The sequence below is a fragment of the Strix uralensis genome, chromosome Z (genome assembly GCF_047716275.1).
Source record: "Strix uralensis isolate ZFMK-TIS-50842 chromosome Z, bStrUra1, whole genome shotgun sequence".
NCBI lineage: Eukaryota > Metazoa > Chordata > Aves > Strigiformes > Strigidae > Strix > Strix uralensis.
The window spans coordinates 29,579,692-29,602,342 of record NC_134012.1 but is presented as its reverse complement, the minus strand read 5'-3'; the positions used below and the strand labels follow the sequence as shown (position 1 = coordinate 29,602,342).

Here is a 22,651-nt window from a genome sequence, read left to right as displayed (position 1 = left end):
TTTCTCTCTCAAGTGGATGCACTGTATCAAATATTGAAATGCAGTTCTCATAACACCATTTGAATTATGCTCTCTGCAAGAAGCTTTACAGCTTTTCCTTCTCTGTGTTCACTTACAGAAGTTACAGCAGCAGTAGAGGCTGCCAAAGAAGAAAAAGGGCTAGGAAGAGCTAGCTATTTCTCTGTGTGTAGGTCTGTTATAATGTGTCAGCTATCCACTTCCATCCAAGCAATTGTTCAAACTCTGTTTCTGAGGCAAGATAGTAAGTATATTATAATTACAAAATGACTAGGTTTTACCTGGTAGCAGGAACTTTATAATGTGAAGGGATCACAACCTACAACTTAGAGATAAATTCTGTGGACACCACCTCACCCCCTCAATTACTTTGTCCTATTCTTCAACGAAAAAAAGTTGAGGGGAGTGGGTTGAATGTTATTTAAGTAAAGAATAACCAGTGTGTCTTCTTGGAAAACCAGAATGACCAAGTTGTCTCTGCATCAACAATTGCACATTTAATTTGAATTTTTGTACTAAGGCTTTATTAAGTGTCATTATTTGAAAAAGGTTTATGGGGTGAACTTCTTTTACTACCAGAGGCACAAGCTGAACGTTAGAAACTCACAGTATTTGTCACTTACACAGTGGAAATGCTTTCACCAGGGAGTAAACAAGTTTCAAGTTTCATTTAACTTGCAGACTGCAAGAGCCTGAAGCAGAACTACATGCTGAAATACAAAGTTCTTGAGCTATTCATTTCAGCTAGAATTGGAGAAAAATGTTTTGTTATTCATCTGATTCTTCTAATCCTCTGCAGAGATTATACTTTCAAGTGACACTGCACTGGGCAACATCATTGCCACCTTAGGATGACAAACCAAGTTCCTCGAGCATCAGGTCTTTTAGCCATTGAAAAGCCATGCTTCCACCTTGGTAAAGTTCTCTTTACCTGGCCACTTAGAGTTGAAAAAATAGAATTGAAGGATCACAAGGAAAACCCCACTGACACAAGTGGTCTAGTGTCAACCAAATAGATAACCAAGAGGTGGAAAACTGCATCATGTAATAGGCATGAACTTAAACTTGCTTCTAATGCTTGGGGTGCTCAAATGACTGGGCCTAGACTGTTCCCTGGAAAGGTCGTATGAATGTTTGCTACTGCCTGCCCTCCCTTTTACCCACCACAGGAACTTTCATCTACAGGGATAATATTTACCTCCATTCTGAGAAAAAAGTATATTTATCGTCAAAAGAGCAATATTTTGCAAGGTTGATCAATTCCTTTTTTTCCTCAATATTCAAACAAATCACAGAATCATAGGATCCTGTTCAGACTGGTGGGGACCTGAGGAGGTCTCCAGTCACAGCCCCTGTCCAGCCAGAGCAGGCTCAGCCATGGGCTCAGACCCAGGCTGCTCAGGGCTTCACCCAGTTAGGGCTTGAAAATCCCCAGGCTGGAGAAGGCCCAACCTCCCTGGGTCCCCTCCCCACTGCTGGGCTGTCCTTGTGGGGAAAAGGCTTCTCCTTATCTCTAAACTGAGCCTCTCGTGTTTCAACTTGTGTCACTGCCTCTCACCCTTGCAGCACGCACTGCTGTGAAAAGTCCAGCTGCGTCTCCTCCATCCCCTCCTGTTGATGCCAGGGATGCTGGTGAGTGCCCCCAAAGCTGTGTCTCTTCCCAGCTGAACTAGCCCTGGTTCCACAGCCTTTCCTCTCAGGCCAAGCACTCCAGCCCAGGACTGTTTTGCTGGCTGTTTGTTGAACTTGGCCATGTTTATCAACATCCTTCCTCTGCTGGAGGCCCAAAACTAGATGCAGTGCCCAGATGTAGTCTGATGACCATTGAGCAGAGGGGACAGTCCCTGCTGTTCTCTGTCTTTCAGGGCCATGTCCTGCTCAACCACTACCACAGGCACTGCTGACCGCTCTTGCTGCCTGGCCTCAGCCTCTATCCCTGCAAGGTTCTGCTTTACCAGGGCAGAGCTTGGCCTTTGTCCTTGCTGAATTTCACTGGGTTCCTGCCAGCCCCTTCCTCGCACCTGTGCAAGTCCCCCCAAGGCAGCAGCTCTGTCTGAGTGTATTTGGTGGTTCTGCCCCCACCACCTATTTGGTGTCCTCTACAAACTTCATCACCATGTTCTCTATCTGCTTCTCAGGGTTCCTGATAAAGATGTTGAACAGAACTCATCCCAGGATAGACCCTGTGGTACCCCACTTGCTACCCACTTCCAGGTAGAGCACAACCCCTTGACCACAACTCTCAGACTCCAAGTATCTGACCAGCTTTTACCCATCTAGCTGTCATCCCATGCAGGCTGTAATGTTCCAATTTGGACAGAAGAATATTGTGAAAGACACTGTTGAAAGTCTAAAGGCAAGCAGGTTAGTAGAGCATGATCAACCCCTGGTAACTCTATACAGACTGTTTCTAATGTGTCCATCAGTGTGCGTGGAGTTCCTTCATATGAGTGAATACATCCATCAGATTTTAACACAGTACTATCAGTACCTTGGCATAGGGGGATAAGTAGCTAAAGTCCAAATTAAGAACACCAAAACTTTTCCTTAACGACCCCTTCACCAACTACCACAATACATTATGTAACTACCAAATCACAGATTAACTTTCTTGAATTAGAAAGTCTAAGTCCTAATTTAAATGGACAGGTGTTTTTGTATATTTAAGGACCAGTAAAAGGAATAAGCATTAAGTTGTCCAAACAAAACCACCACTTCTCGCTTGCACACATCCACAAAAGGGACTTTATAGCAGGCAGCACTGCTTCTAGATTGTAATGGCATTTGATGTATTCAATGATCAGCCTTTCCAAGAGACCTTTCAACAACAAATACTTTCCACTGGAGGGAAACAACTGCCCTGAATATTAAATTAATCCTTTCACATTGCTATTCAACTCTTTGAGCTTTAATTCTATGCACTGACAGTACAGTAAAACATTTCCATGTATTTTAAAGTTTGACTCCAAGAACACATGTGTAGGGAAAGTAGGGAAAAAAGACCTGAAAACTGCTTAGTTTTTCTACAGAGAAGAACTCCACAGGAAAAAAAAAAAAAAAAAAAAAAGTATTTCTACTAAATATTTGTTTTACCAGTCATTTGTCTTGATTTCATGCTTACTGTTTCCTATGTTCAAGCAGTTCATTATAGACCAAAGAGTGTGTTAGTTAAGTTAGCCTTTAGTAGTCTGTTCAGGTTGTGGTGCTTGGTTTTTTCCATGCATGATATGAAGCATTTTCCACTGCTTGACAGAGATGTGTTAGTGTCCTGACCAGGGCTGTGCAAGGGAGAATTAAGACCATCATCCCTTCCACAATCAGTCTTTATTCTGATGTTCAATGGCCTAGATATTCAGCAACATAACTGTGATTTCAGTCTCTCTGTCCCTCCCCTGCTCTTAGGGCTTTTTCATGTGATATGGGGCAAATTGTGAAGCTTTTTCGGGAAGAAAAAAGTGAAAACCAGAAAGCCAGGAATGTGTTAAGTTGGCTTCTGCACTTCAACAGAGCAGACCTCTTCAAGTACTTTCTTCCAGTAAGTGACAATAGCAACCATTGTTGTGAGCCAGCTCTAAGGATGAATAGGAGCATGTTTCTTCAGAGACATGCTGTGACATATCTACATAAAGTACTGACACTTGCATGCAGGGTTAGGGAGTGAAGAGTACTTCTGTAGCTGTAAGATTTTTCCTTTATTTGAGGTCTCCCATCCTGTTTCTTCCAGCCTGAGTCCTTGGCTCTGTTCCTTTTCCCTAGTCTAGCAAGATTCAGCACTTACATAAAAATAGATAAATGGATCTTCACTGTTTCAGCAAAGACATGATGGGCCAAAAAAAAAAAAAAAAAGGTATGTACATTAAAAATGTAAGCAAATAGAAGTTGGATTGGGAAGAGGCACACTGCAGCTATCTGTAGAGGAATGAGGTGCAGAAGGGGAAGGAGTGAATCATTTTAATACCTTCAACTCCCTTTATGTTTATTTTCCTCTGTTTTTGCTGGCATAGTAGATATTTTACATTATTGCTCAAAGGCAGATCAAATAGGAGGCAGACAGTATTAAGAGAAATTTTAATAGTGGTAGGGGAGAGAAAAAGCCAGTTTCAAAACTAGGTTTGCACTCACACTGGCTAGCAGACACTACATAGAAATAGGCAGTATTTAGAACCAGAGGGCTTTGCCTTCAGCTGGGAAACAAAAATTATGGCATTACATTGACTACTATTTCAATAACAACTAAAGCTGTATTTATGTATCTATTAGCAGCAAGTTCAAGACAAATACAAATCCAACTTAACAGTGAAACCTGACCAAACAGGTTATTAATGTCACATTGCTCTGCGAGACCATAAGAATGCAGCAGAGAAGCTGAGAAAAGGATGATGTCTTAGAATTCTTTTAGTGGCCCCCAGCACAACCACAAGCTGCTGCTGCAGGAGTGCTTAGTACAGCTGTACCACCTTCATTAGATGCCAAGAGTCACATGACAGAGCAATAAAACAAAGTCAAACACTTGCAGATGGCAGGGGAAAAAAATTATTCAAAGATAGTAAGGCATTTGTCTATGCAAGTTGGATCTGTTTTTACAGAAGTAATCCCTGACTACTCTTCAAGACTGCTGTGGAAGTAAACAACGATTTCATAACACAAGAATGAGAGGGGTAGGACAGAATAAACCTAGTGAGATTAAAGAGCCAGACAACATCTGCAACTAAGTATAGGCCATTTTACATTATCTCCTGCTACTGCCTGATATTCCTCACTCCTCCTCCCTCCTGCTATTTGAAGGCATAGAAGTTTTATCTGGTAAAGTGTTAAGTCTCCTATAGACTACGGAAACTACTTTTGTGTGTCAAGGTACTTTTCTGACAACTTTGTTCAGCACATTGGGCTAAAGTCAGAAAACAAGTTTCCAGAGTCCAGTTTCTGTAAGAACTAACTTAGGTTCCCAAAATAGATTTAAGTTGCTACTTCAACTGAGTGTTAACCTCAGGAAGAAGTATCTTTATTGGTCCTATTCAATATGCCATTTGGTATGATACTGGTGACAGCAATGAACTTTAGAAAAAAAAGAGTAGAGCTGTTCATCTTCTGTATGAAGATTAAGAAGGCAGAGCATTGTGCCTGTATTTAGCTGCCATGCAAATGTATAACTAACAAGCTGACTGAGAATTTTGGTTTAGATTTTGTCACATTTCAACACAAATGCTTTGTAGTACCCCAAGTTAGACATCTAACTAAAAGAGCTGAATTCTATCCAATAACTAATAATCTTTACATATTAGGCTGATATGAAAGGCATTTTACTCCAAAAAGTACTCAGCAGAATAGCTGTAGTATTCTTGGCCAGAAACTTCAGAGGTCTCCTTACATCCTAATCATTGCAAGCCATTTTAGTCCACGTGCATTCCAGATACTGAAAATGTCTACAGACAAGAGTTGCCAGGGATAGCTGGCTAGAAGTTTCAACTCTCCAAAGAGTAGTGAGCTTGCTAGAAACAACTTATTTTAAATCTGCAGAAGTTGGCAGCTGTCCTCATCTGTCAGGAAAGGAGTCCACAGTACACAGAAGACCATTAAGAGAGCAGACCCCAGCTGTAACTGCAATGAGAACAGGCACTAGAACCAAGCCCAGGAACTGATCCAAGTTCTGACTCAATGATTTTTATTGTTACTATTTTGGAGACATGATTGATTGAGAATGATTTAACAAGTCATCACTAAAGCACAGCCAGGATATTTTTGCTTCTTCTAAACTATATCTTAGCCTTGAACCTGCATCCAATCAGAAGTAATTTCTTCAACTTGAAGAGGAAAGGATTAGCAACAGTGAAGTAGCACCTCCTGCTACAGTAGTTGGAGTGGCATTTCAAGGCCAAGATCCTGCAGTGTCAGGGGAGAAACCCTGACTTTATCCCAGAAAAATAATTTGGCATTAAGAAAACTACTAAGGAAGCTACCTCTTACTCAGTTGGAGACTACCAAGTAGTTATGCCATAAAGATCAAAAGCTGCTTCTTTTACTCCAAACTTGATCAGAGCAAAATGGCTGAAGACCACAGAACCTACAAGTTATTTCAGTCTTACTTGCATGAACTACACATGTACAGTGGATAAGGAATATACCTGGTGCTACTAAAATTAGCACTCAAGTAGTATGGTACTACACAGTTAAAGACAAGTATCACCTTTCTGGATGCAGAACAGTTGTACAATTTATTTTTCACTCCTATGGTCACCCAAGAGAAAGGCTCCAGCACTTCAAATGATCAGTATCTTAGAGCCATTTCAATGAATTGAATTCCCACAGGGAAGGGGACACTAGCTCACTGATGCTCACTGCAGTGGACTTCTGTCATTACACATGTAGCAACAGGAGCTTTTCAGCACCAAGACTCCAGGAGCAGGCTGCCATGATTAGCTGCCAAGTCACAGCTCTGCTATTCCTTTGTACAGGTGTAGGAGCCACCAAGATCCAACTTGCAGCGGCATTGCCATGAGGACTAACTGCTAATAACTTGACACCACTGTGAGTTTGTACATAACATCGTTTGCAAGAACCTTAAACTTACCTGGTAGACAATGCTTTGACCTGTCTCCACACAGCATCTCTGTCAATGCTACCTCTTAAAAGCTTGCAAAAGTAGTTGAGTATTTTTAGCCACTGTCAATCCTAACCAGATTCCACCTGGACTCCTACAAAAGGAGACCCATTCAGCCCAGTACCCCGTAGAGTATACTCAAGTACGAACGACAGTCACATAGCAGGTCAGTACTGTCTTAGCAGTCTGAGGTACTGCTGAAATAACCTAAGAAATACTTCATGTTCTGGCTGGTAGTAGTAGTGTAGCCCACTAAAGCTTGCAACTTAGAAGATACTCTATTTTACTTTAGTGCTAACATAATAATGGAGAACAACGCTTTAAATGCTTTATTTTTTTATTATTTTTTCCCCTTCTCTGCATTTAAGATTTACAGTCGTTTCTTAAAGAGCATTCATACCTGTATACCTGTAAGAGGTAACAGACAAGATTGTTTCAATCATACATATAAAATTACTTATGTTTACAAATTTTTGGCAATCACAGTAACCCGTTTTTTCCTATTGCCATTGCCCCAATCATTGAAAAAGACAGTGTACAGTAATTTACATTTGAAGTATTTCAAAGTGCTTGATAGTGATTTTCCAAGAATAATATTTACAAGTGGCCTATACACATATGTACAGGTGTTACAAGTTGTGGCTGGAACATGGCTTTCTATGGAAAGTGCTTTATATTTGGTCAGTGGTGTTACTGACTGACCAATCCAAGGGTTACTGATAAAACAGTAACCACTAAAAGCTGAATTGTTGTGGACAGGTATTTACAGAGTTTGTTGTTAAGCTGTATAAAATAGCTATTTACATAAGTGTTCCATACATACAGAAAGTAACTTCTTTCTTCCAAGAATGGAGGAACTCTTTCAGCCACAAACCTGGTTACTATCCCCAAAGAGTGTAAAACACAAGTAAACCAGAAGTGATTGCTGCTCCAGTGCTCACACCGTATCATCATCTGTGCTTACAACAGATATCTGTACAAAATAAGTACAAGTTAGCTACAATTGTACTAATAAAAAGATGAAAAACAATGCATATCATCACTACACAGCAGTCTGAAATAGGGGCTAGTTCTGCAGGCTAGTGACCACATTCAGCACTGATTACTCCATCCCAGGTATAGGATGGTAGTTGCCTACTACAACTTTAACCTTGATAAAAGGAACAAGTTCTCAGCTGATTCAGCCCAGTGGTTTTGCTAGAGTCAGAAGCTTTCAAGAGTAGAGAGCTCTCCTAAACTCAAGTCAGGTATCATTTGGCCATCTCTATGTCTACTCTGAGGATTAATCTAGAGCCTTAGACATGTCAGGAGGTTTACTTACCGCAGGGTAGGTGTGTCCTACTGAACCACTGTGTCTTCCAATATCAATTGTGAGTTCTTCTTCTGTAGTTTTCAGGTAGACAGGATTATCAAAATTCATGCTTTTCATGTTCCTTTGCTGCCAGTTATGCCACATTAAGCAGCCCACCACTGCTGCCATCACCAGCAATACTTAAGGGAAAGAAAGAGATTGCAAGGATGGAGTAGGGTCAAGTCAAGCTTGTGACTAAGAGTGGCTTGTCCCAGTACAAGGGGTTACAAAGGCTAGTGAATACTTTACTCACAGGCAGGAAGAATAGTCCAAGCTGCTGATGTTCCTCCAGCTGTAGCTACTTCAGATGTTGTACCACTGATGTTGAATCCTGCATGAGAATTTGAAGTAGTGAGCTTGCTTACTGACAGGCTGGCAGACTTGGTCAGATGCAAGCACTTCCCAAGCCCAGAAGGTGCTGTCATATATTAGCTTCTCTGTAACACGCTACAAGAACAGCCTAACAGGCTTTATTCTATATTAGTAGAAAGCTTTTTTTTATTGCTTGCCTTCTCTGAGAACTCCTGGGATTTCATGGAACCTGTAGGTTCCACACTGTCATAACTGAACTAACTCTGTTTATCACATGCTCCAGCTGTTGTACTTGTACAACACACTTGACCTGGCCTGTGTTCTCTACTTGCATGCAGAGGAAAAAACTTCAGGTAGGTTAGTGGGTGAGTTTGCATTTAATTTCTCTAATGTTCAGCAGTCTGAGTTAGTTGGACCAGTACCTCCAGGAACAAGTCCAACAGTTGGAGATTTTTCTGTTGTGCTGGTATCTTTAGCCTCAGTGTAAGCCACAGTTGTTCCAGTACCTGAAACTAATTATAGATCAAGAACCCAGTTAATCCTAAAGTTCTCCAATGGCTTAGTTACAAGAGCCATGGTAGTGAATGTTTAGCAGATGGCAGAATGATCATGCAGCTTGTAAGCTTTATTGGAAACACCAACATTAGCTGTTTCACTAGCACACCCTCAGCTAAGGATTTCTGATAAAAAGTAATTCCAAGAACAAGGCTAGACAGTTAATCTGTCATGGATTACAGGTATTGAGAGTCACAACAACAGTAAGCCACCTCATCCCTGACTTTAGGTTTCCCAAGTGAGACTTCAGTTCCACAAATTTACTGGTTAGGCACAGTCTTTGACACCTATATCAACCCTTTAGAGCTGCCAATTGAGGACAGCGTAACTGCATTCAGTGCTCCAAGTGAATCAACATGCAATATAGTAAGTGGCACCTTGGAGTTTCTAGTTCCACTCCACTGGACAAACAAGTCTGCCATATAGTCAATGCTCAGCATGTTTGTTTGGACCACAAAAGAAGTCCAAACAAACCTCCTTGACCAGCAAGATTAGCTTGTCAGCTTTTCAACACTGCCTATTTATACACTGTAGAGCCATGTTAGTTTATACCTCTTGTTTTGTGAGAAAGGGTCTCACTATGTTTCATGCATGTGCTCGCTGTCTGCAAAAGCCATGGAGGTAGAAGGTCTTGTTGCAAGTGATGATGATGCAAAAGCCAAGCACGGACTTTGAACACTGTACTGTTCAAAGTACTGTTCAAAGCTAGCAGACTTTGAGGGCTATCTTTATGCATGCTAGAAGACCACCCCCTCCAAGATGAATTACATCAGATTAACTCATGCAAAGCTGTCGGATTCTACTGCCATATTTGCCTCCAATGGGTTCAGTACCCCTTCTCCTTTCCCATCCATCCTGGAAAAGATTCAATCATGTTACCATACCTGCACATCTCAGACCATCCTCCTGCAAGAAGTATCCAACAGGACATGCACACGTGTACTTTGGAGAGTGTTCATTTATCTGAGGAGCAGGCAGGCACAGGTAGCTACAGCCTCCATTTGCCATGTTCTCTTCACACCAGTTTCTGCCTGTTGGTACAACAACTGACAGGAATGAGCCTTCACACTCCAGGTGTATAGCATAATTACTCGAGTAGAGTTACTTGTTTCTGCAGGTTATTGATTTGTACCTGCTCAGCCTAAGAAAGAGCAATTGCAACTAGATCTTCTCTCAACCCCAGTGCAGGTGCCTATGTTAGAAACTCTAAGTAGAAGTGAAGCAGACAGCTATAGAGGGGCGGGATACCATTTGTCACCACCCAAGCAGGGCAGGCTTCTTACAAGTATACACTGACATAACTATAAACTTTATTAGAGTTACCTGAAGGCTGAACAAGTTCATGATACACAATGATGTCCTGTGCATCATTGAGGTTGTTCACTAGGGTAACCAATTCAGCTCCAGTAAATTTGTTGGCACCATAGACTGCCTCATTCTCTCCGTCAATCCAGTACACACGGTCCTAGAAGACAGAGTCATTACATTCCATTACCTCTGTGTTGCTATCAGCATCATAATTGCTAGCCACATACTAGCAAGAAGATGATCTTTGGCAGTTACTACAGGAAGTCATTCTTACCTCAAATATTGTTAGAGCAAGAGGATGAGGAAGGAACATATGAGACTTCAACACAATTCTGCGGTCCTGGCCATTCAAGTCCACACTTGACAGCATATGTAGTTTAGAATCAAGCCAGTACAGGCGGCTTTTTACAAGATCTAAGAGGGAAAAATACCCAGACATATTTACTATCTACATGGAGAAAAACCTTCAAAGCCTCCTGCAAGAGCTAGAACACCCACAGGTTCAAGAATAGTTGCAGTGTTGCCCTGGTTTCTTACTTCACTGGGATGCAGAAGGGTGCTGCATTGTTGCCTAAGCATCCTGTGCCTCAACTATAATATAGAGCAGTGCAAGAGAAGTTACCATTTCAGTATCTGAGAAGTGTTATCTGTGCATCCTGCAGCATCTCCACGCATGCAGGAACTTCCCATTCTTAGAAGTTGAAAATAGTTCTCTGAAGGATGAGCTTGGCTTTTGTAGCAAACAAACTGCTAGAGCTCCAGAACAGCTCTGGCACAAGGACAAGTTCAACATACCTAGAGCAATTCCATTAGGCCATTGGATTTCTGTTGTCACAAGCTGCTGTCTGTCAAATCCATTCATTCCTGCTTTTTCAATTTTTGCTGGCTCACCCCAGTCTGACCAGTACATAAAGCTGTGAAGCAGAATTTATGTTGTATGATGTACTATAGTACTGTGTAGTATCACTATTATGACCAATAACTAACAAAGGCTACCTAAGTCAGTTATCAGGACATGAAGTAGCTGTTAGGTCCACACTTTTAAGAGAGCCAGGACAAATACTTACCCAGAGAGAGGATCTACAGCAATAGAAGCTGGCTCTCTCAGCTCAGAACGAAACAAAACCTTTCTTTTTGTGCCATCCAGGCTAGCCACTGAAATGGTCTTCGCAGTTGAGTCAGACCAGTAGATGTTCTTATAAACCCAGTCAACAGCAATTCCTGCAGGGCTGTGTATGTTGTCCAGAATTCTGACATGTGTCCCAACTTTATCACGGGTATCAATAGAGGCACTGGAAGACAAGAATTACTTCCTTTCAACCCGTTCCTCCACAGATACTATCACTGGGCATGCCTCAACAAATACTGCACACAGATCTCAGGCAGACAATATAGAAGATGCACTTGTAACTTTCCAGAGCACCTTTTGTACAATTGTAGCAGCAGTTACTAGGAAGTGGAACAGGCATACACACTGCTAATTGTGGGGACTTGCATCTGCTGTACTTTGTCCTTAGGACATCAGGAATCTAGTTCTCATCATCAGAGCCTAAAGAAGTATCTTGGGTAAAACACGAGATGGTTTAGGGGAGCACACTAGGGTTCATAAGCTAAGTCCATTTACCTGAAGATTGCTTTTTGGCCGAAGTCAGCCCAGTAAAGCTTTTGCTCAGCAATATCAGCATCTAGAGCTACAGTGTTTCTTAGCTGCTCTACTAGCTGAATGTATTCTTTCCTCTCAAGGCCGATCTTCCTAATATCCCGGCGGTTGGTGAAAATTAGACATGGTTCTTTCCCTGTGAAAAGAATGTGTTATCTGTACATCTAGACACATAGTCACATACTATTCTTATGTCAAATTTTAAGAGGCATCATATTTGGTATATGCCATTCCACACTTGCTGACAAAGGTCTTGGCTGTACCATACCTCATCCTTCTCCCAGGTAGCAGACACAAGCAGTTTACATCAGGCAGCTTTAATCACTGTTTCATGGCACCATTCAAAGTGTTGGGAGTGTTCAGGTCTGTACAAGTTATATTGATAGCAGCACAGCAACTCGTGCCAAAACTACAACAGCATAAACAGTACAACACTTGCTACCTCATTTTAAAATGGGAATATAGAAGTCTTATGCCAATACTCACCCACTGCCTTGCACACCCCAGTGGCAAGATCCATCTGATAGCCACGGCTACATTCACATTTGTAGCCCCCTTTCAGGTTGATACAGATTTGACTACAGATACCAGGGTTCTGGCATTCATCGATATCTGTAAAGACAACAATGTAATTTGTTCTCTAATACCATCGGTAGTATCCATGTTAACCTACTTGATACTTGCCTCCACAGGTTCTCCTGTCTATAAGCTCAAACCCAGCTGGACAGTCACATTCATAGCCAATAACGAGATCTCTGCAGATATGAGAGCATCCACCATTGTTCACCAGACATTCATTTATGTCTAGAAGAGAAGAATCGTCCACTTATGAGACAGTACACAGATTTAGTCTTAAACATCTTAGTCATGGAGTGCTTCACCAGATAGCCATCCATTCTCTAATGATGCCTGCTACATTTGATAAACCACTCCGGCACTTGAAGTCACATGCAAGAGACCCTTCTCAAATTCATATTTGCTCCTCTATCAGCATGTTACTGGTGCTACAAGTTGGCAGCAGCAGAGAAATTCCCTCAACTGTCTTCTGGCCATGAAGAAGTCATCCCAATAGCCAGTTTGGCTAGGATAAAACTAGCTTATTGACTAGGTTGCTCTTGGTTGGTTGTTTGCCACCAAGGAAGTACAGGTGGGCATTCCAGACTGACATCTGACAGCTCAGAGGCTGTAGCCAAGTATGTCTAGTGGTCAGCATTGTGTAATGAGTTTGTTCACTTACTACATTCCTTGAGGGGCTCATCACTCCAGTCCTTGCAGTCTCTCTGCTGGTTGCACACTTTATTGATGTCTATGCATTCTCCACTTCTGCACTTGAATTTGCCAGGTCCAGAGCACTGAATAACTGAGATAATGAAGATTGTGAGGGCAATTACCAGCTTGAACACATATTCTTCAAAGACTTGATTCTTGCTTAGTTCCACTTACCACTGTTACAACTTGCTTCATCAGAGCCATCCAGACAGTCTCTCACACCATTGCACTGCCTACTCCCATGGATGCAGTTCCCATCTTCACATCTGAACTGGTCTGGTCTGCAGGTCCGAGAAGCTGAGGACACAGCCATTACAGACTTAAACTCCTGAGGTCTGCTGAAGGAAAGAAAATAAAACAGGAGCCAACCAGCACCTCCTAAAGACAGAGCAAGTTAACTTACGGCAGTTGACTTCATCACTTCCATCCTTGCAGTCAGGATCTCCATCACAGCGCCACTTTTTGTGGATACATTCACCTGAGCTGCATTGCACCTCACTGGTAGAGCACTTCACAGGAGGTGCAGGCTGTCGGCCACATTGCTCTAGAGATTCATCTGAGTAGTCAGAGCAGTCAGCATCATCATCACACACCCAGCTGATGGGGATGCAAGTGGAGGTCTTGCACTGGAACTCATGAACTCCACAGGTAGGAGGTGCACACTCCAGTTCATCACTGCCATCACTGCAGTCATCTTGACCGTTGCAGAAAAAGCTCCTGGAAATACACTGCCCACTGCTGCATGTGTACTCTGCTGGACTACAAGTCACATTGCCTGGAGTAACAGGAGTAAGAGAGATTAGCAGATTATCACAAGAAGGCAGACTTTTGTATGAAGGTGTTCTGCTTTGCACATTCTTCATCAGCTGTTAGCTGACATAAGATCAGCATCTCCTATATAAGGCTCTAGGAGAGCCTAACTGACCACCTACAGGACACATTGAGTTGAGTGAGAGGCAACAGTTTTGAGCTACTGAGTGAAAACAATCTCATTCTGAAGCAGCTAGGCTGTTCTGCTTCAGAGTGCAAGCCTTTTGGAAAACAGGCTCAAACTCTGTGAACCAGGGACAGAAGGTAAGAGAATTGCTAACTCTAGAGTACAGACTAAGTTTAAGGCAGCCAGATGGTCAGCGTGCACTGTAGTTTGAAATTGAAGTGTTTTGTGCTGGTCCCCAGGACAGCAGCAGCCCATTTGCCTGGACCACTGGGGATAACAGATCAAGATCTTGCACCAGTCGATCCTGTGGTATTAAGTACACCCACACAACTTACACCAGTACAAATTATGCTGGTTTAATAGCAGTGTAGCTAGCAGCTCAGTATGCCTAGGCTGATAGTTTTATCAGCTTCATTAGAAATGCTGTCTGTAGATTTACTTGTCAGATTAAGGCATTTGCTTGCTGAGTAAGACAGCAACTCCACAGACACATAGCAGAATTCTGAAGATCTATGTCTCATTAGCCCATCCAGGAAGGTAGCTCTGATGGAAGCCAGCCCTGTGGCTTTGGTTACAGCAAATTTGTCTCAGGTCACCTCAGACAACTCATATGTACACAAGTTCATTAGGACAAGACAGGAATGCTGCACTCTAATGCTGGCAGCAGCATCTTCACTTGCGTACCAGTCTGAAGTTGTCCCCCTGAACACCTGAAACAGCTTCCCTAGCCTGCACTTTCAGACAAGCACACAGAATACTCCAGGGTATGACTATAAAGCAGATCAGCTGTGCCCCTGGCTACAAGTCACTACTACATTTTTAGGAGATTATTTGTTAATGTAAGCAGCAACTAGAGTTACCTGTTGAGAAACTCTGCAGAGAACAAGTTCTGATGGTTTGCCTGACACGTGACTAAGCCTATGGCTATTGCCAAAGTTAGCCAGAGACCAAAGACAGATGTTGAATAGCTTATATTGCTGTAGTTCTTAACTTAGCAGGATAGAGGAGTGTAGGAACAAGTCCACTTTAAGCAGGCTGCAATACAAGATGAATGTAGGTTTAAGGAGATATAGATACTATGGGAAATTTATCTTCCCAGGTATACTGCCCAGCTAGCTCCTTTCCAGACAAGTCAATTTCAAATAGAGTTATGCAGCCACTGTTTCTTCCCTTACCACAATTCTCTTCATCTTCTCCACTGTCACAGTCTTTTTCACCATCACATTTCCAGGACACTGGGATACACTGGGTTGACTGAGGACCACAGCTGATTTCATTTACCCGGCATGTTCTCATATCTATTGAAAAAAGTTTAAGTTCAATTTAGGAGTTCTGAAATTTAAGAGCTACTGATCTTGGGTTTTAGCAGTTGTCCTGAAAGTTGAGACTGAAAGGCTTCAGCTCTGGACAAAGTTGCAGTTAATTAGATGCCAGCATCCATCTAAGTTGATGGCTTCATCATGGACGAGGTTACACTAGTCTGTAGTGTTCAGTAAAAAAAGATGCTTCCAGCTCCTAATAGATTAGTATTTTAAGAGTATCTTTGTAGTGGTAGTTTTGTGATTGCACACCAGTTACACTGTAGAAGCTTGAGCTATAACACGTAGTAGTAGGCAGGAGTAATGCCAAAGTGCAGTAGGAGTTGGGGCTGAAGTATTCCTCAGTGTGGATCCTATTGATACAGAGAAATGAAGCTTCATATTCCTTGATTAGTTACCACACTTAAGACTGGGGTTGCTAAATGCAAGACCTCACAGTCAAGCCTCTCTATTTCTAATTTCCACCCCCCAACATGTAGTCAGTCACTCAGTTTCTATACTAGCTCTGGTTATCTTGCAAAGTAGTTGTCTTGGAGGACAGTGATCACTTGGTGAACAAGCCACAATAATGGTCAGGCCTGCTGTGCTGTGCTTGCTGCTTCTGACTAGATACAAGAGCAAAGTCCCCACTCAGTTCTGCATCTTTTTAAGTAGTAAAAAGTCAAGACCCCGATGTGGCCAAAGCCAAGCTAGCACTTAAGAAGATGCTCTCCGAGACAACAAGTTCATCCTTCCTTTAGGAGAAGAGCTGGGCTGCAAGCAGGCAAGAAGTCAAAACGCTACTCCCCTCAGGCTTGTCTGCATCAATAAGCCAGGCTCACTTACGGCACAGTTCAGCACTCTCGTCAGACCCATCCTCGCAGTCCGGATCCCCATCACACTGCCATCTGTTAGGCACACACTGACCACTGATGCACACAAAATCAGATTCAGCACACGTCTTCTTCACTGCAGGGGAGAAGGACAGCCACTTGTTTAGAGACCAGAGCTTACCTTGTTTGTTGCAGCTAGAGATAAGCTGCCTTGCCCTAGGAAAGTGACACAATATCCTTAGTTCTTGGGTGTCTCGTGTCATCCTTCCCAGTCTAATGACAACACTGCTTAACACTTCCTAGAGAGTTACACTGTGCACAGAGAATCATTTATCTTCTTGTAAGCAGGCACTGAAGAACTGTTACTGGTAAGGGAGACTATGCTGCTAGATAGCTGCTACTTTGAACACACTTGAGTTAAAGTAAGGTCTACTGATATTAATATTCAGATTTTGAACTCTGCGTTTATTATCAAGGTGTGTGATTTGTTATTACAGAAGCATGGTACTACATAACCCTAAGGTAACAGTTTAGGTCTGCTTTAGCAGACTGACAGTTCAACCACACCAGTGTTGGTTATGGAGTCCATTTTGCCTCATTCATCTCTAAGTATATCTAGTCATCCATCTCGGCCTCTGTGTCTGCTTAAAGCAAGTGTTGGCAGCCAGAGCTAGACTTAGTGTTCAGAGGAGACTTGGCAGAATCACTTTCACACATAAAACAGGGCATTTAACCATGGAATAGTTAAGTGCTAATAGCAAACAGTTTCTACTGTGTCTTCAAGGAAGAACTGAGAACAGACTTACATTCTGTTCTTGACAGTCACCACCCTCACAAATAAAGAGTTTTGGTCACAAGCTATTCTCTCAGTCACCAGTTCCAGGAGACTTCCATAGCACTCAGCAAAATTCTACTGTCTCAGATGGATACAAGGCATCAAGATAGTCCCCCAGTTGTTCTAGGGAATTTGTCCTTTACTCTGTATTCTGTCAGAAGTGCTGGATGGGATAAGGGTCTCTGCAGCTGTCCACTGTTAAGCCCTCACTGCCAACTAGCAAGTACTACTACAGATATATTACTTATTTTGATTACTTACCACAAGCACTCTCATCACTGCCATCTGAACAGTCTTCATCACCATCACATTTCCAGAGTAAAGGAATACAGCGTCCATTACTACATGGGAACTGGGATTCCTCACATTTTGCTCTTGCACCTTCAATGAAAAAAGGAACCTAAGGCCCAACACTGTTTAGCAATAGTTTCTTGCTTCCCCCCCGCTGCTGATCTAGAAGTTATCCAGCTTAATAAGCTGCATAATATCAGCATGAAACCAGATGTGAGCTCAAAATCTTGGTAGTCAGTTTATTCAATCATGAAAGTAGAGCTAGAATCTTTCCTTCACAGTACAAGTGCAGAGTTTAAGCACTATGACAGTCTGCACATCAGACAACAGTAAACCAGCCTCAGTGTTGTTCTTACTGAGTTTTCCTTTCCAAACAGGGTCAAGTTTGCAGGGCAGAAGGACGCATGCACACAACTTCTGCTGTCTAGCACCTAGCATTGCATTCTCAAAACTCTTCACCCTTTAAGCAAACTGGGTTTAAATTTGACCAATGTCAAACTGGATTAGCATTTCAGTACTCTGCTGCTAACACATTACAGCAGAACTCCCTGAGATGTCTGTAGTTGATCAAGTTTTCATGATTTAAGACACTCCTCAAATAAGGGCACCCAGAGATATTCCTTAGCATACACAAAAAGAAGTGTGATTACTTATCTGAGTCTTGCTTATTAAAGCTAGATCAAGTGTGATGCTAAGAGAGGAAGATAATTTATCACTTCCTTCTAGAATCAAGTCTGTTGTCTCCCAACTGATAACAGCTTGATTTGTTAGTATGCTTGCATAAGATACTGCTTTCTGCATGGTGCTTAGAGTTAGAGCACATCTTCCTGAGTATCTTCAGCTCTAAAACTGTAGTACCCCGTCTCTCAAGGGAACCTACTTTGTCTTGAAGCCATGTTATAACTGTCACTGAAAGCAGCAGTCTGCTTCTTCAGCAGCTGAGCCAGAGCTGTTCCATGTAATGCATGCAGGCAACTGTGTAAGCTTATGCATTAGTATTGGCTGCAAATGTCTATGGCATGATGCAAGACTCCTGCTCCTCCTTGGTTTATTGCATCATTTAGTGGAGGTGCTTTGTCTTGGCATTCCAGGGCTCACAAAGAGCATCAAATTTTCACAGAACATTGCTTGTTATTTTATATCTTCTGTGTATGACATGGAAAATGCAAGACAGTTTCCAAGTGCAAGGAAGCTATTCAGCTATTTCACATTATATTGACCAGTCATCAGGCACTAAGCAATGTCAAATCCTGGAAGGAGTATAAGCAAGAACAACATTGGCAATTTTACCTGCTGAGTGTCTCATTCGTGCTAGAAGGATTTGAAACAGCAGCTTATTGAGCTCTGCTAATGTTCTAGAAGTCTTACTGGTTAAGTAAAACACTTGTCAGAGTAAAGCCATAACAACTTGTTTCATGGGAACTATGTTCAGAGCACCAAAAAACTGAACATCAGCTCTTGTGCTCTGTATTTCCATCCCTCCTTTCCTTTTCAGATGGGAGTTACACCAGCATGCACTTTCCAATAGCATGGTTTTGTAAAGCTACTACTATTTGGTCAAGAGCTGTCAAACAAGCAGGTTGGCTTGTGCTAGACAGCACACTCCAGTCAGAGAAGGTGCAGAAGCCACAGCTATCAGCTTGCTCTAAGCCTGACATCACCTTGTTGTCCAGTAACCTCTAACAGAAGTAACCTTCTGCTTGCAAGCCCTGGTCACTCGTTATTCCAGTTACTACTGTACTACCACCCACAATATGCAACGGCTGACTTCTGCTAGTTGAGATATTCCCATCCAGGCTTTCAGAGTGAGAACAGTCAACCCTTCCCAAAATAGCATACTAGAGATATTAAACTAAGCCTGCCACTCAGGAGATCCCAAAATAACTCCACAGTCCTTAGTTACTCTATTTCAAGCTATAATAACCAGAAAAGACTTGCTAAGATTGGCTAAGTACATTGCAACATACACATGTAATATCACTGTGACCAAATGCTACAGGGAAGCTACACACAAGGCTAAATGAAACAGTAACTGAGCTTGGAGTAACAGCTATAATTTTACAATCACAACCCTTACAACAAGCCATTCCAAGAAGGTATATCTCTTCTGCAGCTGATACCAAGTGAAATGTCAGAGCAACTACTTCTGCTACTCCACAAATAAGAACTGACAGCACCTAACACCCACACAGGTGCACAAAGGTAAAAGTCATCATCTGTTGCTACTCCCGAAGATGTCTGTCAAACTCTAAAGGCCACTTGGCATGAGCTCCAGTTAAGACGAAGGTTATTTCCAGCCAGTAACTAACCGCTGTCCCCTGCCTTACACCAAGCACAGTTCTACAATGTCAGGTAACCATTTAGTCATGACACTACCAGTCTAATCCACCGCTATTTGAAGCAACAGTGTCATAGCTCAGTCGCAGCTTCAGTCACTAGACACTTAGATTTTTAGATCAGCATCAACTAGCCACTAATTCAAAAGCTGCTCTTCATGTGCTACTCATACACCAGAAGCATCTTCACACCCTTTCTCCTCCTTGGGACAAGTCTTAGGCAAAAGAGGTAGAGAACCAGTAACTTCACAGCCTGTGATTGCTACTACCTATTTTACTGTTCCCCAGATAACTACTTACTAGAAGTTGTCTCATAAGCAGCAATGTCTGCAGGGTGAAGGCGCACAGTTACAATGACTATCCAAGTCAAACTAGCTTTCTCCATACTTCTGCTGTCACTGTTTGTCTCAGCCCCTTAAGCAAATTGTCAGATTACTTCTCCGGGCAGCCTCAAACATGTGACACTTGTGTGCTGTCATCTGACACCAAGACAGAAAAGCTTGCAACAGTGATTGGGAAACCTTAGTGAGAGCTCATCCAGGAACTGTTTAGACTCCCCCCAGACCCTGACAACTGCAACTACTAGCGGAAGAGAGCTAGTGAAGCCACTAACTCAGATCGAGGGAAGAATCAGGCTAACTTGGTGGACTAGAGTTGCCCTCCACTGTACATCTCCTGTTATGATTTCTGACTACAGTGCACTAGCAGTTTCAGTGCCAGCCAGCTTGGCCCTTCATACTACAGCTGTTTAATCATGTCTATTGTAGGCGAGATATGGGAGCTATCCACATGACTGGGAATTGAGGAGTGACTAGGCAGACATCTCCCCTCTTCCTCCTTGTATGAGGGCTGATGCAACAATCCCCTGGTTGGGGCCCACCTGGCAGACCCAGCGTCTGAACTACTGCACACAGTTAGGACTCTAAGATCCAGCTACCTTTAAGCATACTTAACCAACACAGCCAAGGTCTGACACTTAAGCCTACTTTAGGGCACTAGTCAGGAGACTAAGAGCCATACAACAATGCAGACATCAATTGCCCACCTCCCACCTAGTACTCCCAAGAGTAGCCTGGGCCTCGGTTCCTGAAGTCAGTCAGTTGATTGTCACCTCCACTCAAGAGGAAAGTATTTTTAATTGACCATCCAGTTGGTTCAATGTGCAGGTCCCTCAGACACAGGGGTAACGGCTTCTACGCTGGGAAGCAACGCTGGAGCTCGCCACGAGCAGCGCTACTGCGGAGAGCCCAGCCCGCAAGAAGGGATCCGGCGTCGGCAGGACTCAGCCTTGCCACCAGGTGGAGATCCCTCATGGCGGTTACCACCATGAACTAGAGCCATGCCAATGCTGCTGGATGCCACAAAGCCAAAGTTGCACAGTAGTTTGACAGCACCTTTAACACCGCAGGCTTTCCAAGGGATCCTCTTCTTTCCTCCACGACCAAGAGCCCATCCTCTCACACACACCCCTCCCCCCCCCCCCCCCCCCCCGGTAAGCCCCTGGCACGCCGACCATCTCCTCGGCACCAGGCATCGCGCAGGAAATCAAACCCTCCCGTGGCACCCGGCTCGTTCCCGGGGAGGACTCGCCGGGGTGGGGAGAGCCGGCCGGGCAGGGGCTCAGGCCGCCGGTCCTGCGCGCCGCCTGGGGCCCGGCGGCGAAGGCGGCGCCTCCCCCGACAAAAGAGACGGCGGGGCAGACCCCGGCGGCAGCGCCCCCGGGACCCCCGGAAGGCCGGGCTCCCCCGACGGCCCCTCCTCGGAGCCCCGCTCTCCCGGGCGCAGCGGGCAGGCAGCCCGAGAGACAAGAGCGAAAAAAAAAAAGAAGGGGGGGAAGGGTGGTGGGAGAAGACATTATTACGGGGGGCGGCGGCGAGAGCAGCCCCGGCGGTGCGCGTCCCAGCCCCCCGGGCCCCGCACTCACCGTCGGCACGCAGGCAGCTGAAGGCGAGCAGCAGGCACAGCACCCAGCAGCGCGGGGCCGCCCACCGCCCCGCACCGCGCCTGGGGCCGCTGCCTGCCGCGGCGCTCGGGTCTCCGCGCTGCCGGTCCGACCGCATCGCCGGGGACGGAGAGAGGGAGCGCGGAGAGGGCGGGCGGCCGGGCAAGCGCGGCGGTCGGAGAAGCGAGAAAGAGAAGAGGGAGAACGAGACATACACGGAGGGAGGGTGTCCCCGCGGCGCTCTTATATCAGCCGCCCGGCCGCCCTGCGCGGCCGCTGGTGACTCACGGCGCCGCGCCGGGCCCCGGTTGGCTCGCCAGCGCCGCCCGCCCCCGCTTCCTCCTCCGCGGCACCTGCGGCCGCCGCGGCGCGCCCGCACACCGGCGCGGCACGGCGCGGCACGGCGCGGTGAGGTGAGTGTCGCTGCAGCGGGGCGACGCGCCGCGGTGCCGCGGGCAGAGCCCCCCACGCTCTCCGCTGCCGGCCTTCGTTCCGCGGGGCGGGGGCGGGGCGGCCCCGCCGGCAGCCCCCGCGCCCGGGGCGGCGGCGTGGGGCAGCCCCGGCGGGAGGGAGCACGCGGCGGCGGCGGGAGGAGGCTTTGTTTCTCCTGCCTCCCCAAAACGCCGATGCCACCGTCCGCGCCCCGCCGCGGGGAGCGGGGCGGTGCGGGGCCCCCCGTCCAGGGTGGCACAGCAAGGCGTGCCGAAATCCGCGTTGCGGGATGGTTTTGTCCAAAGAAGCGTTTCTCCCGTTTGGTGACAGCCCCCCGCCCTGCTCGCCGCCCCACGCACACACGCTTGCGTGCCTGTGGGCTTTTTCCTCCCTCCGTAGGAGAACTTGACTTAAAACGAAGCTGGCGCAGCTCTGGAGAAAGAAAATCACTACTTCTGCATTCTCCGATCAGGGATCATAGTTAATTAGTAATTGCACAAAACGATATGCCGGAGTCGTATAATCACAAGCTTAACCTTTTATTTTAAGGAGGAGAATTGGTAGTTTTATTCCACATCTGTAGCGTTTTGAACAGCCAATTATGTCTTGGTGAAATAAAGAAAGAAAAGCGTTGGTAAAATGCAAATTTGGTTTTGTTCACGGCGCACTTAGGATT

The 22,651-nt window shown here is 44.6% G+C and overlaps 1 protein-coding gene across 3 annotated transcripts; it reads right to left on the bottom strand.

Annotated features, from left to right (window-relative positions):
* Nucleotides 1-6,935: 6,935 nt before the first annotated feature.
* On the bottom strand, nucleotides 6,936-21,971 carry VLDLR (very low density lipoprotein receptor). Of its 3 annotated transcripts, none has more exons than XM_074856215.1 (19): nucleotides 21,526-21,971; nucleotides 17,236-17,355; nucleotides 16,153-16,275; nucleotides 15,184-15,306; nucleotides 13,475-13,846; nucleotides 13,246-13,368; nucleotides 13,040-13,162; nucleotides 12,487-12,606; nucleotides 12,289-12,414; nucleotides 11,767-11,938; nucleotides 11,210-11,434; nucleotides 10,938-11,056; nucleotides 10,417-10,556; nucleotides 10,158-10,299; nucleotides 9,719-9,865; nucleotides 8,702-8,791; nucleotides 8,221-8,298; nucleotides 7,938-8,107; nucleotides 6,936-7,589 (listed from the first exon to the last, which is right to left on the bottom strand). In XM_074856215.1, the coding sequence occupies exons 1-19, from the start codon at nucleotides 21,659-21,661 to the stop codon at nucleotides 7,554-7,556; spliced, it is 2,685 nt and encodes an 894-aa protein (XP_074712316.1). In that variant the 5' UTR covers nucleotides 21,662-21,971; the 3' UTR covers nucleotides 6,936-7,553. The 3 variants fall into 3 exon arrangements, with proteins under 3 accessions (XP_074712316.1, XP_074712317.1, XP_074712318.1); XM_074856216.1 differs by lacking the exon at nucleotides 21,526-21,971 and adding an exon at nucleotides 19,902-19,988; XM_074856217.1 differs by lacking the exon at nucleotides 8,702-8,791.
* Nucleotides 21,972-22,651: the final 680 nt, after the last annotated feature.

Bases quoted from the DNA above. Each gene is read 5' to 3' on its own strand.
- VLDLR (XM_074856215.1), bottom strand. From the start codon at position 21,661: ATGCGGTCGGACCGGCAGCGCGGAGACCCGAGCGCCGCGGCAGGCAGC. The intron at 17,356-21,525 runs GTGAGTGCGGGG...TTTTCATTGAAG, and splicing joins CAGCTGCCTGCGTGCCGACG to GTGCAAGAGCAAAATGTGAG. The intron at 10,557-10,937 runs GTATGTTGAACT...TTTCCCTCTTAG, and splicing joins GCCTAATGGAATTGCTCTAG to ATCTTGTAAAAAGCCGCCTG.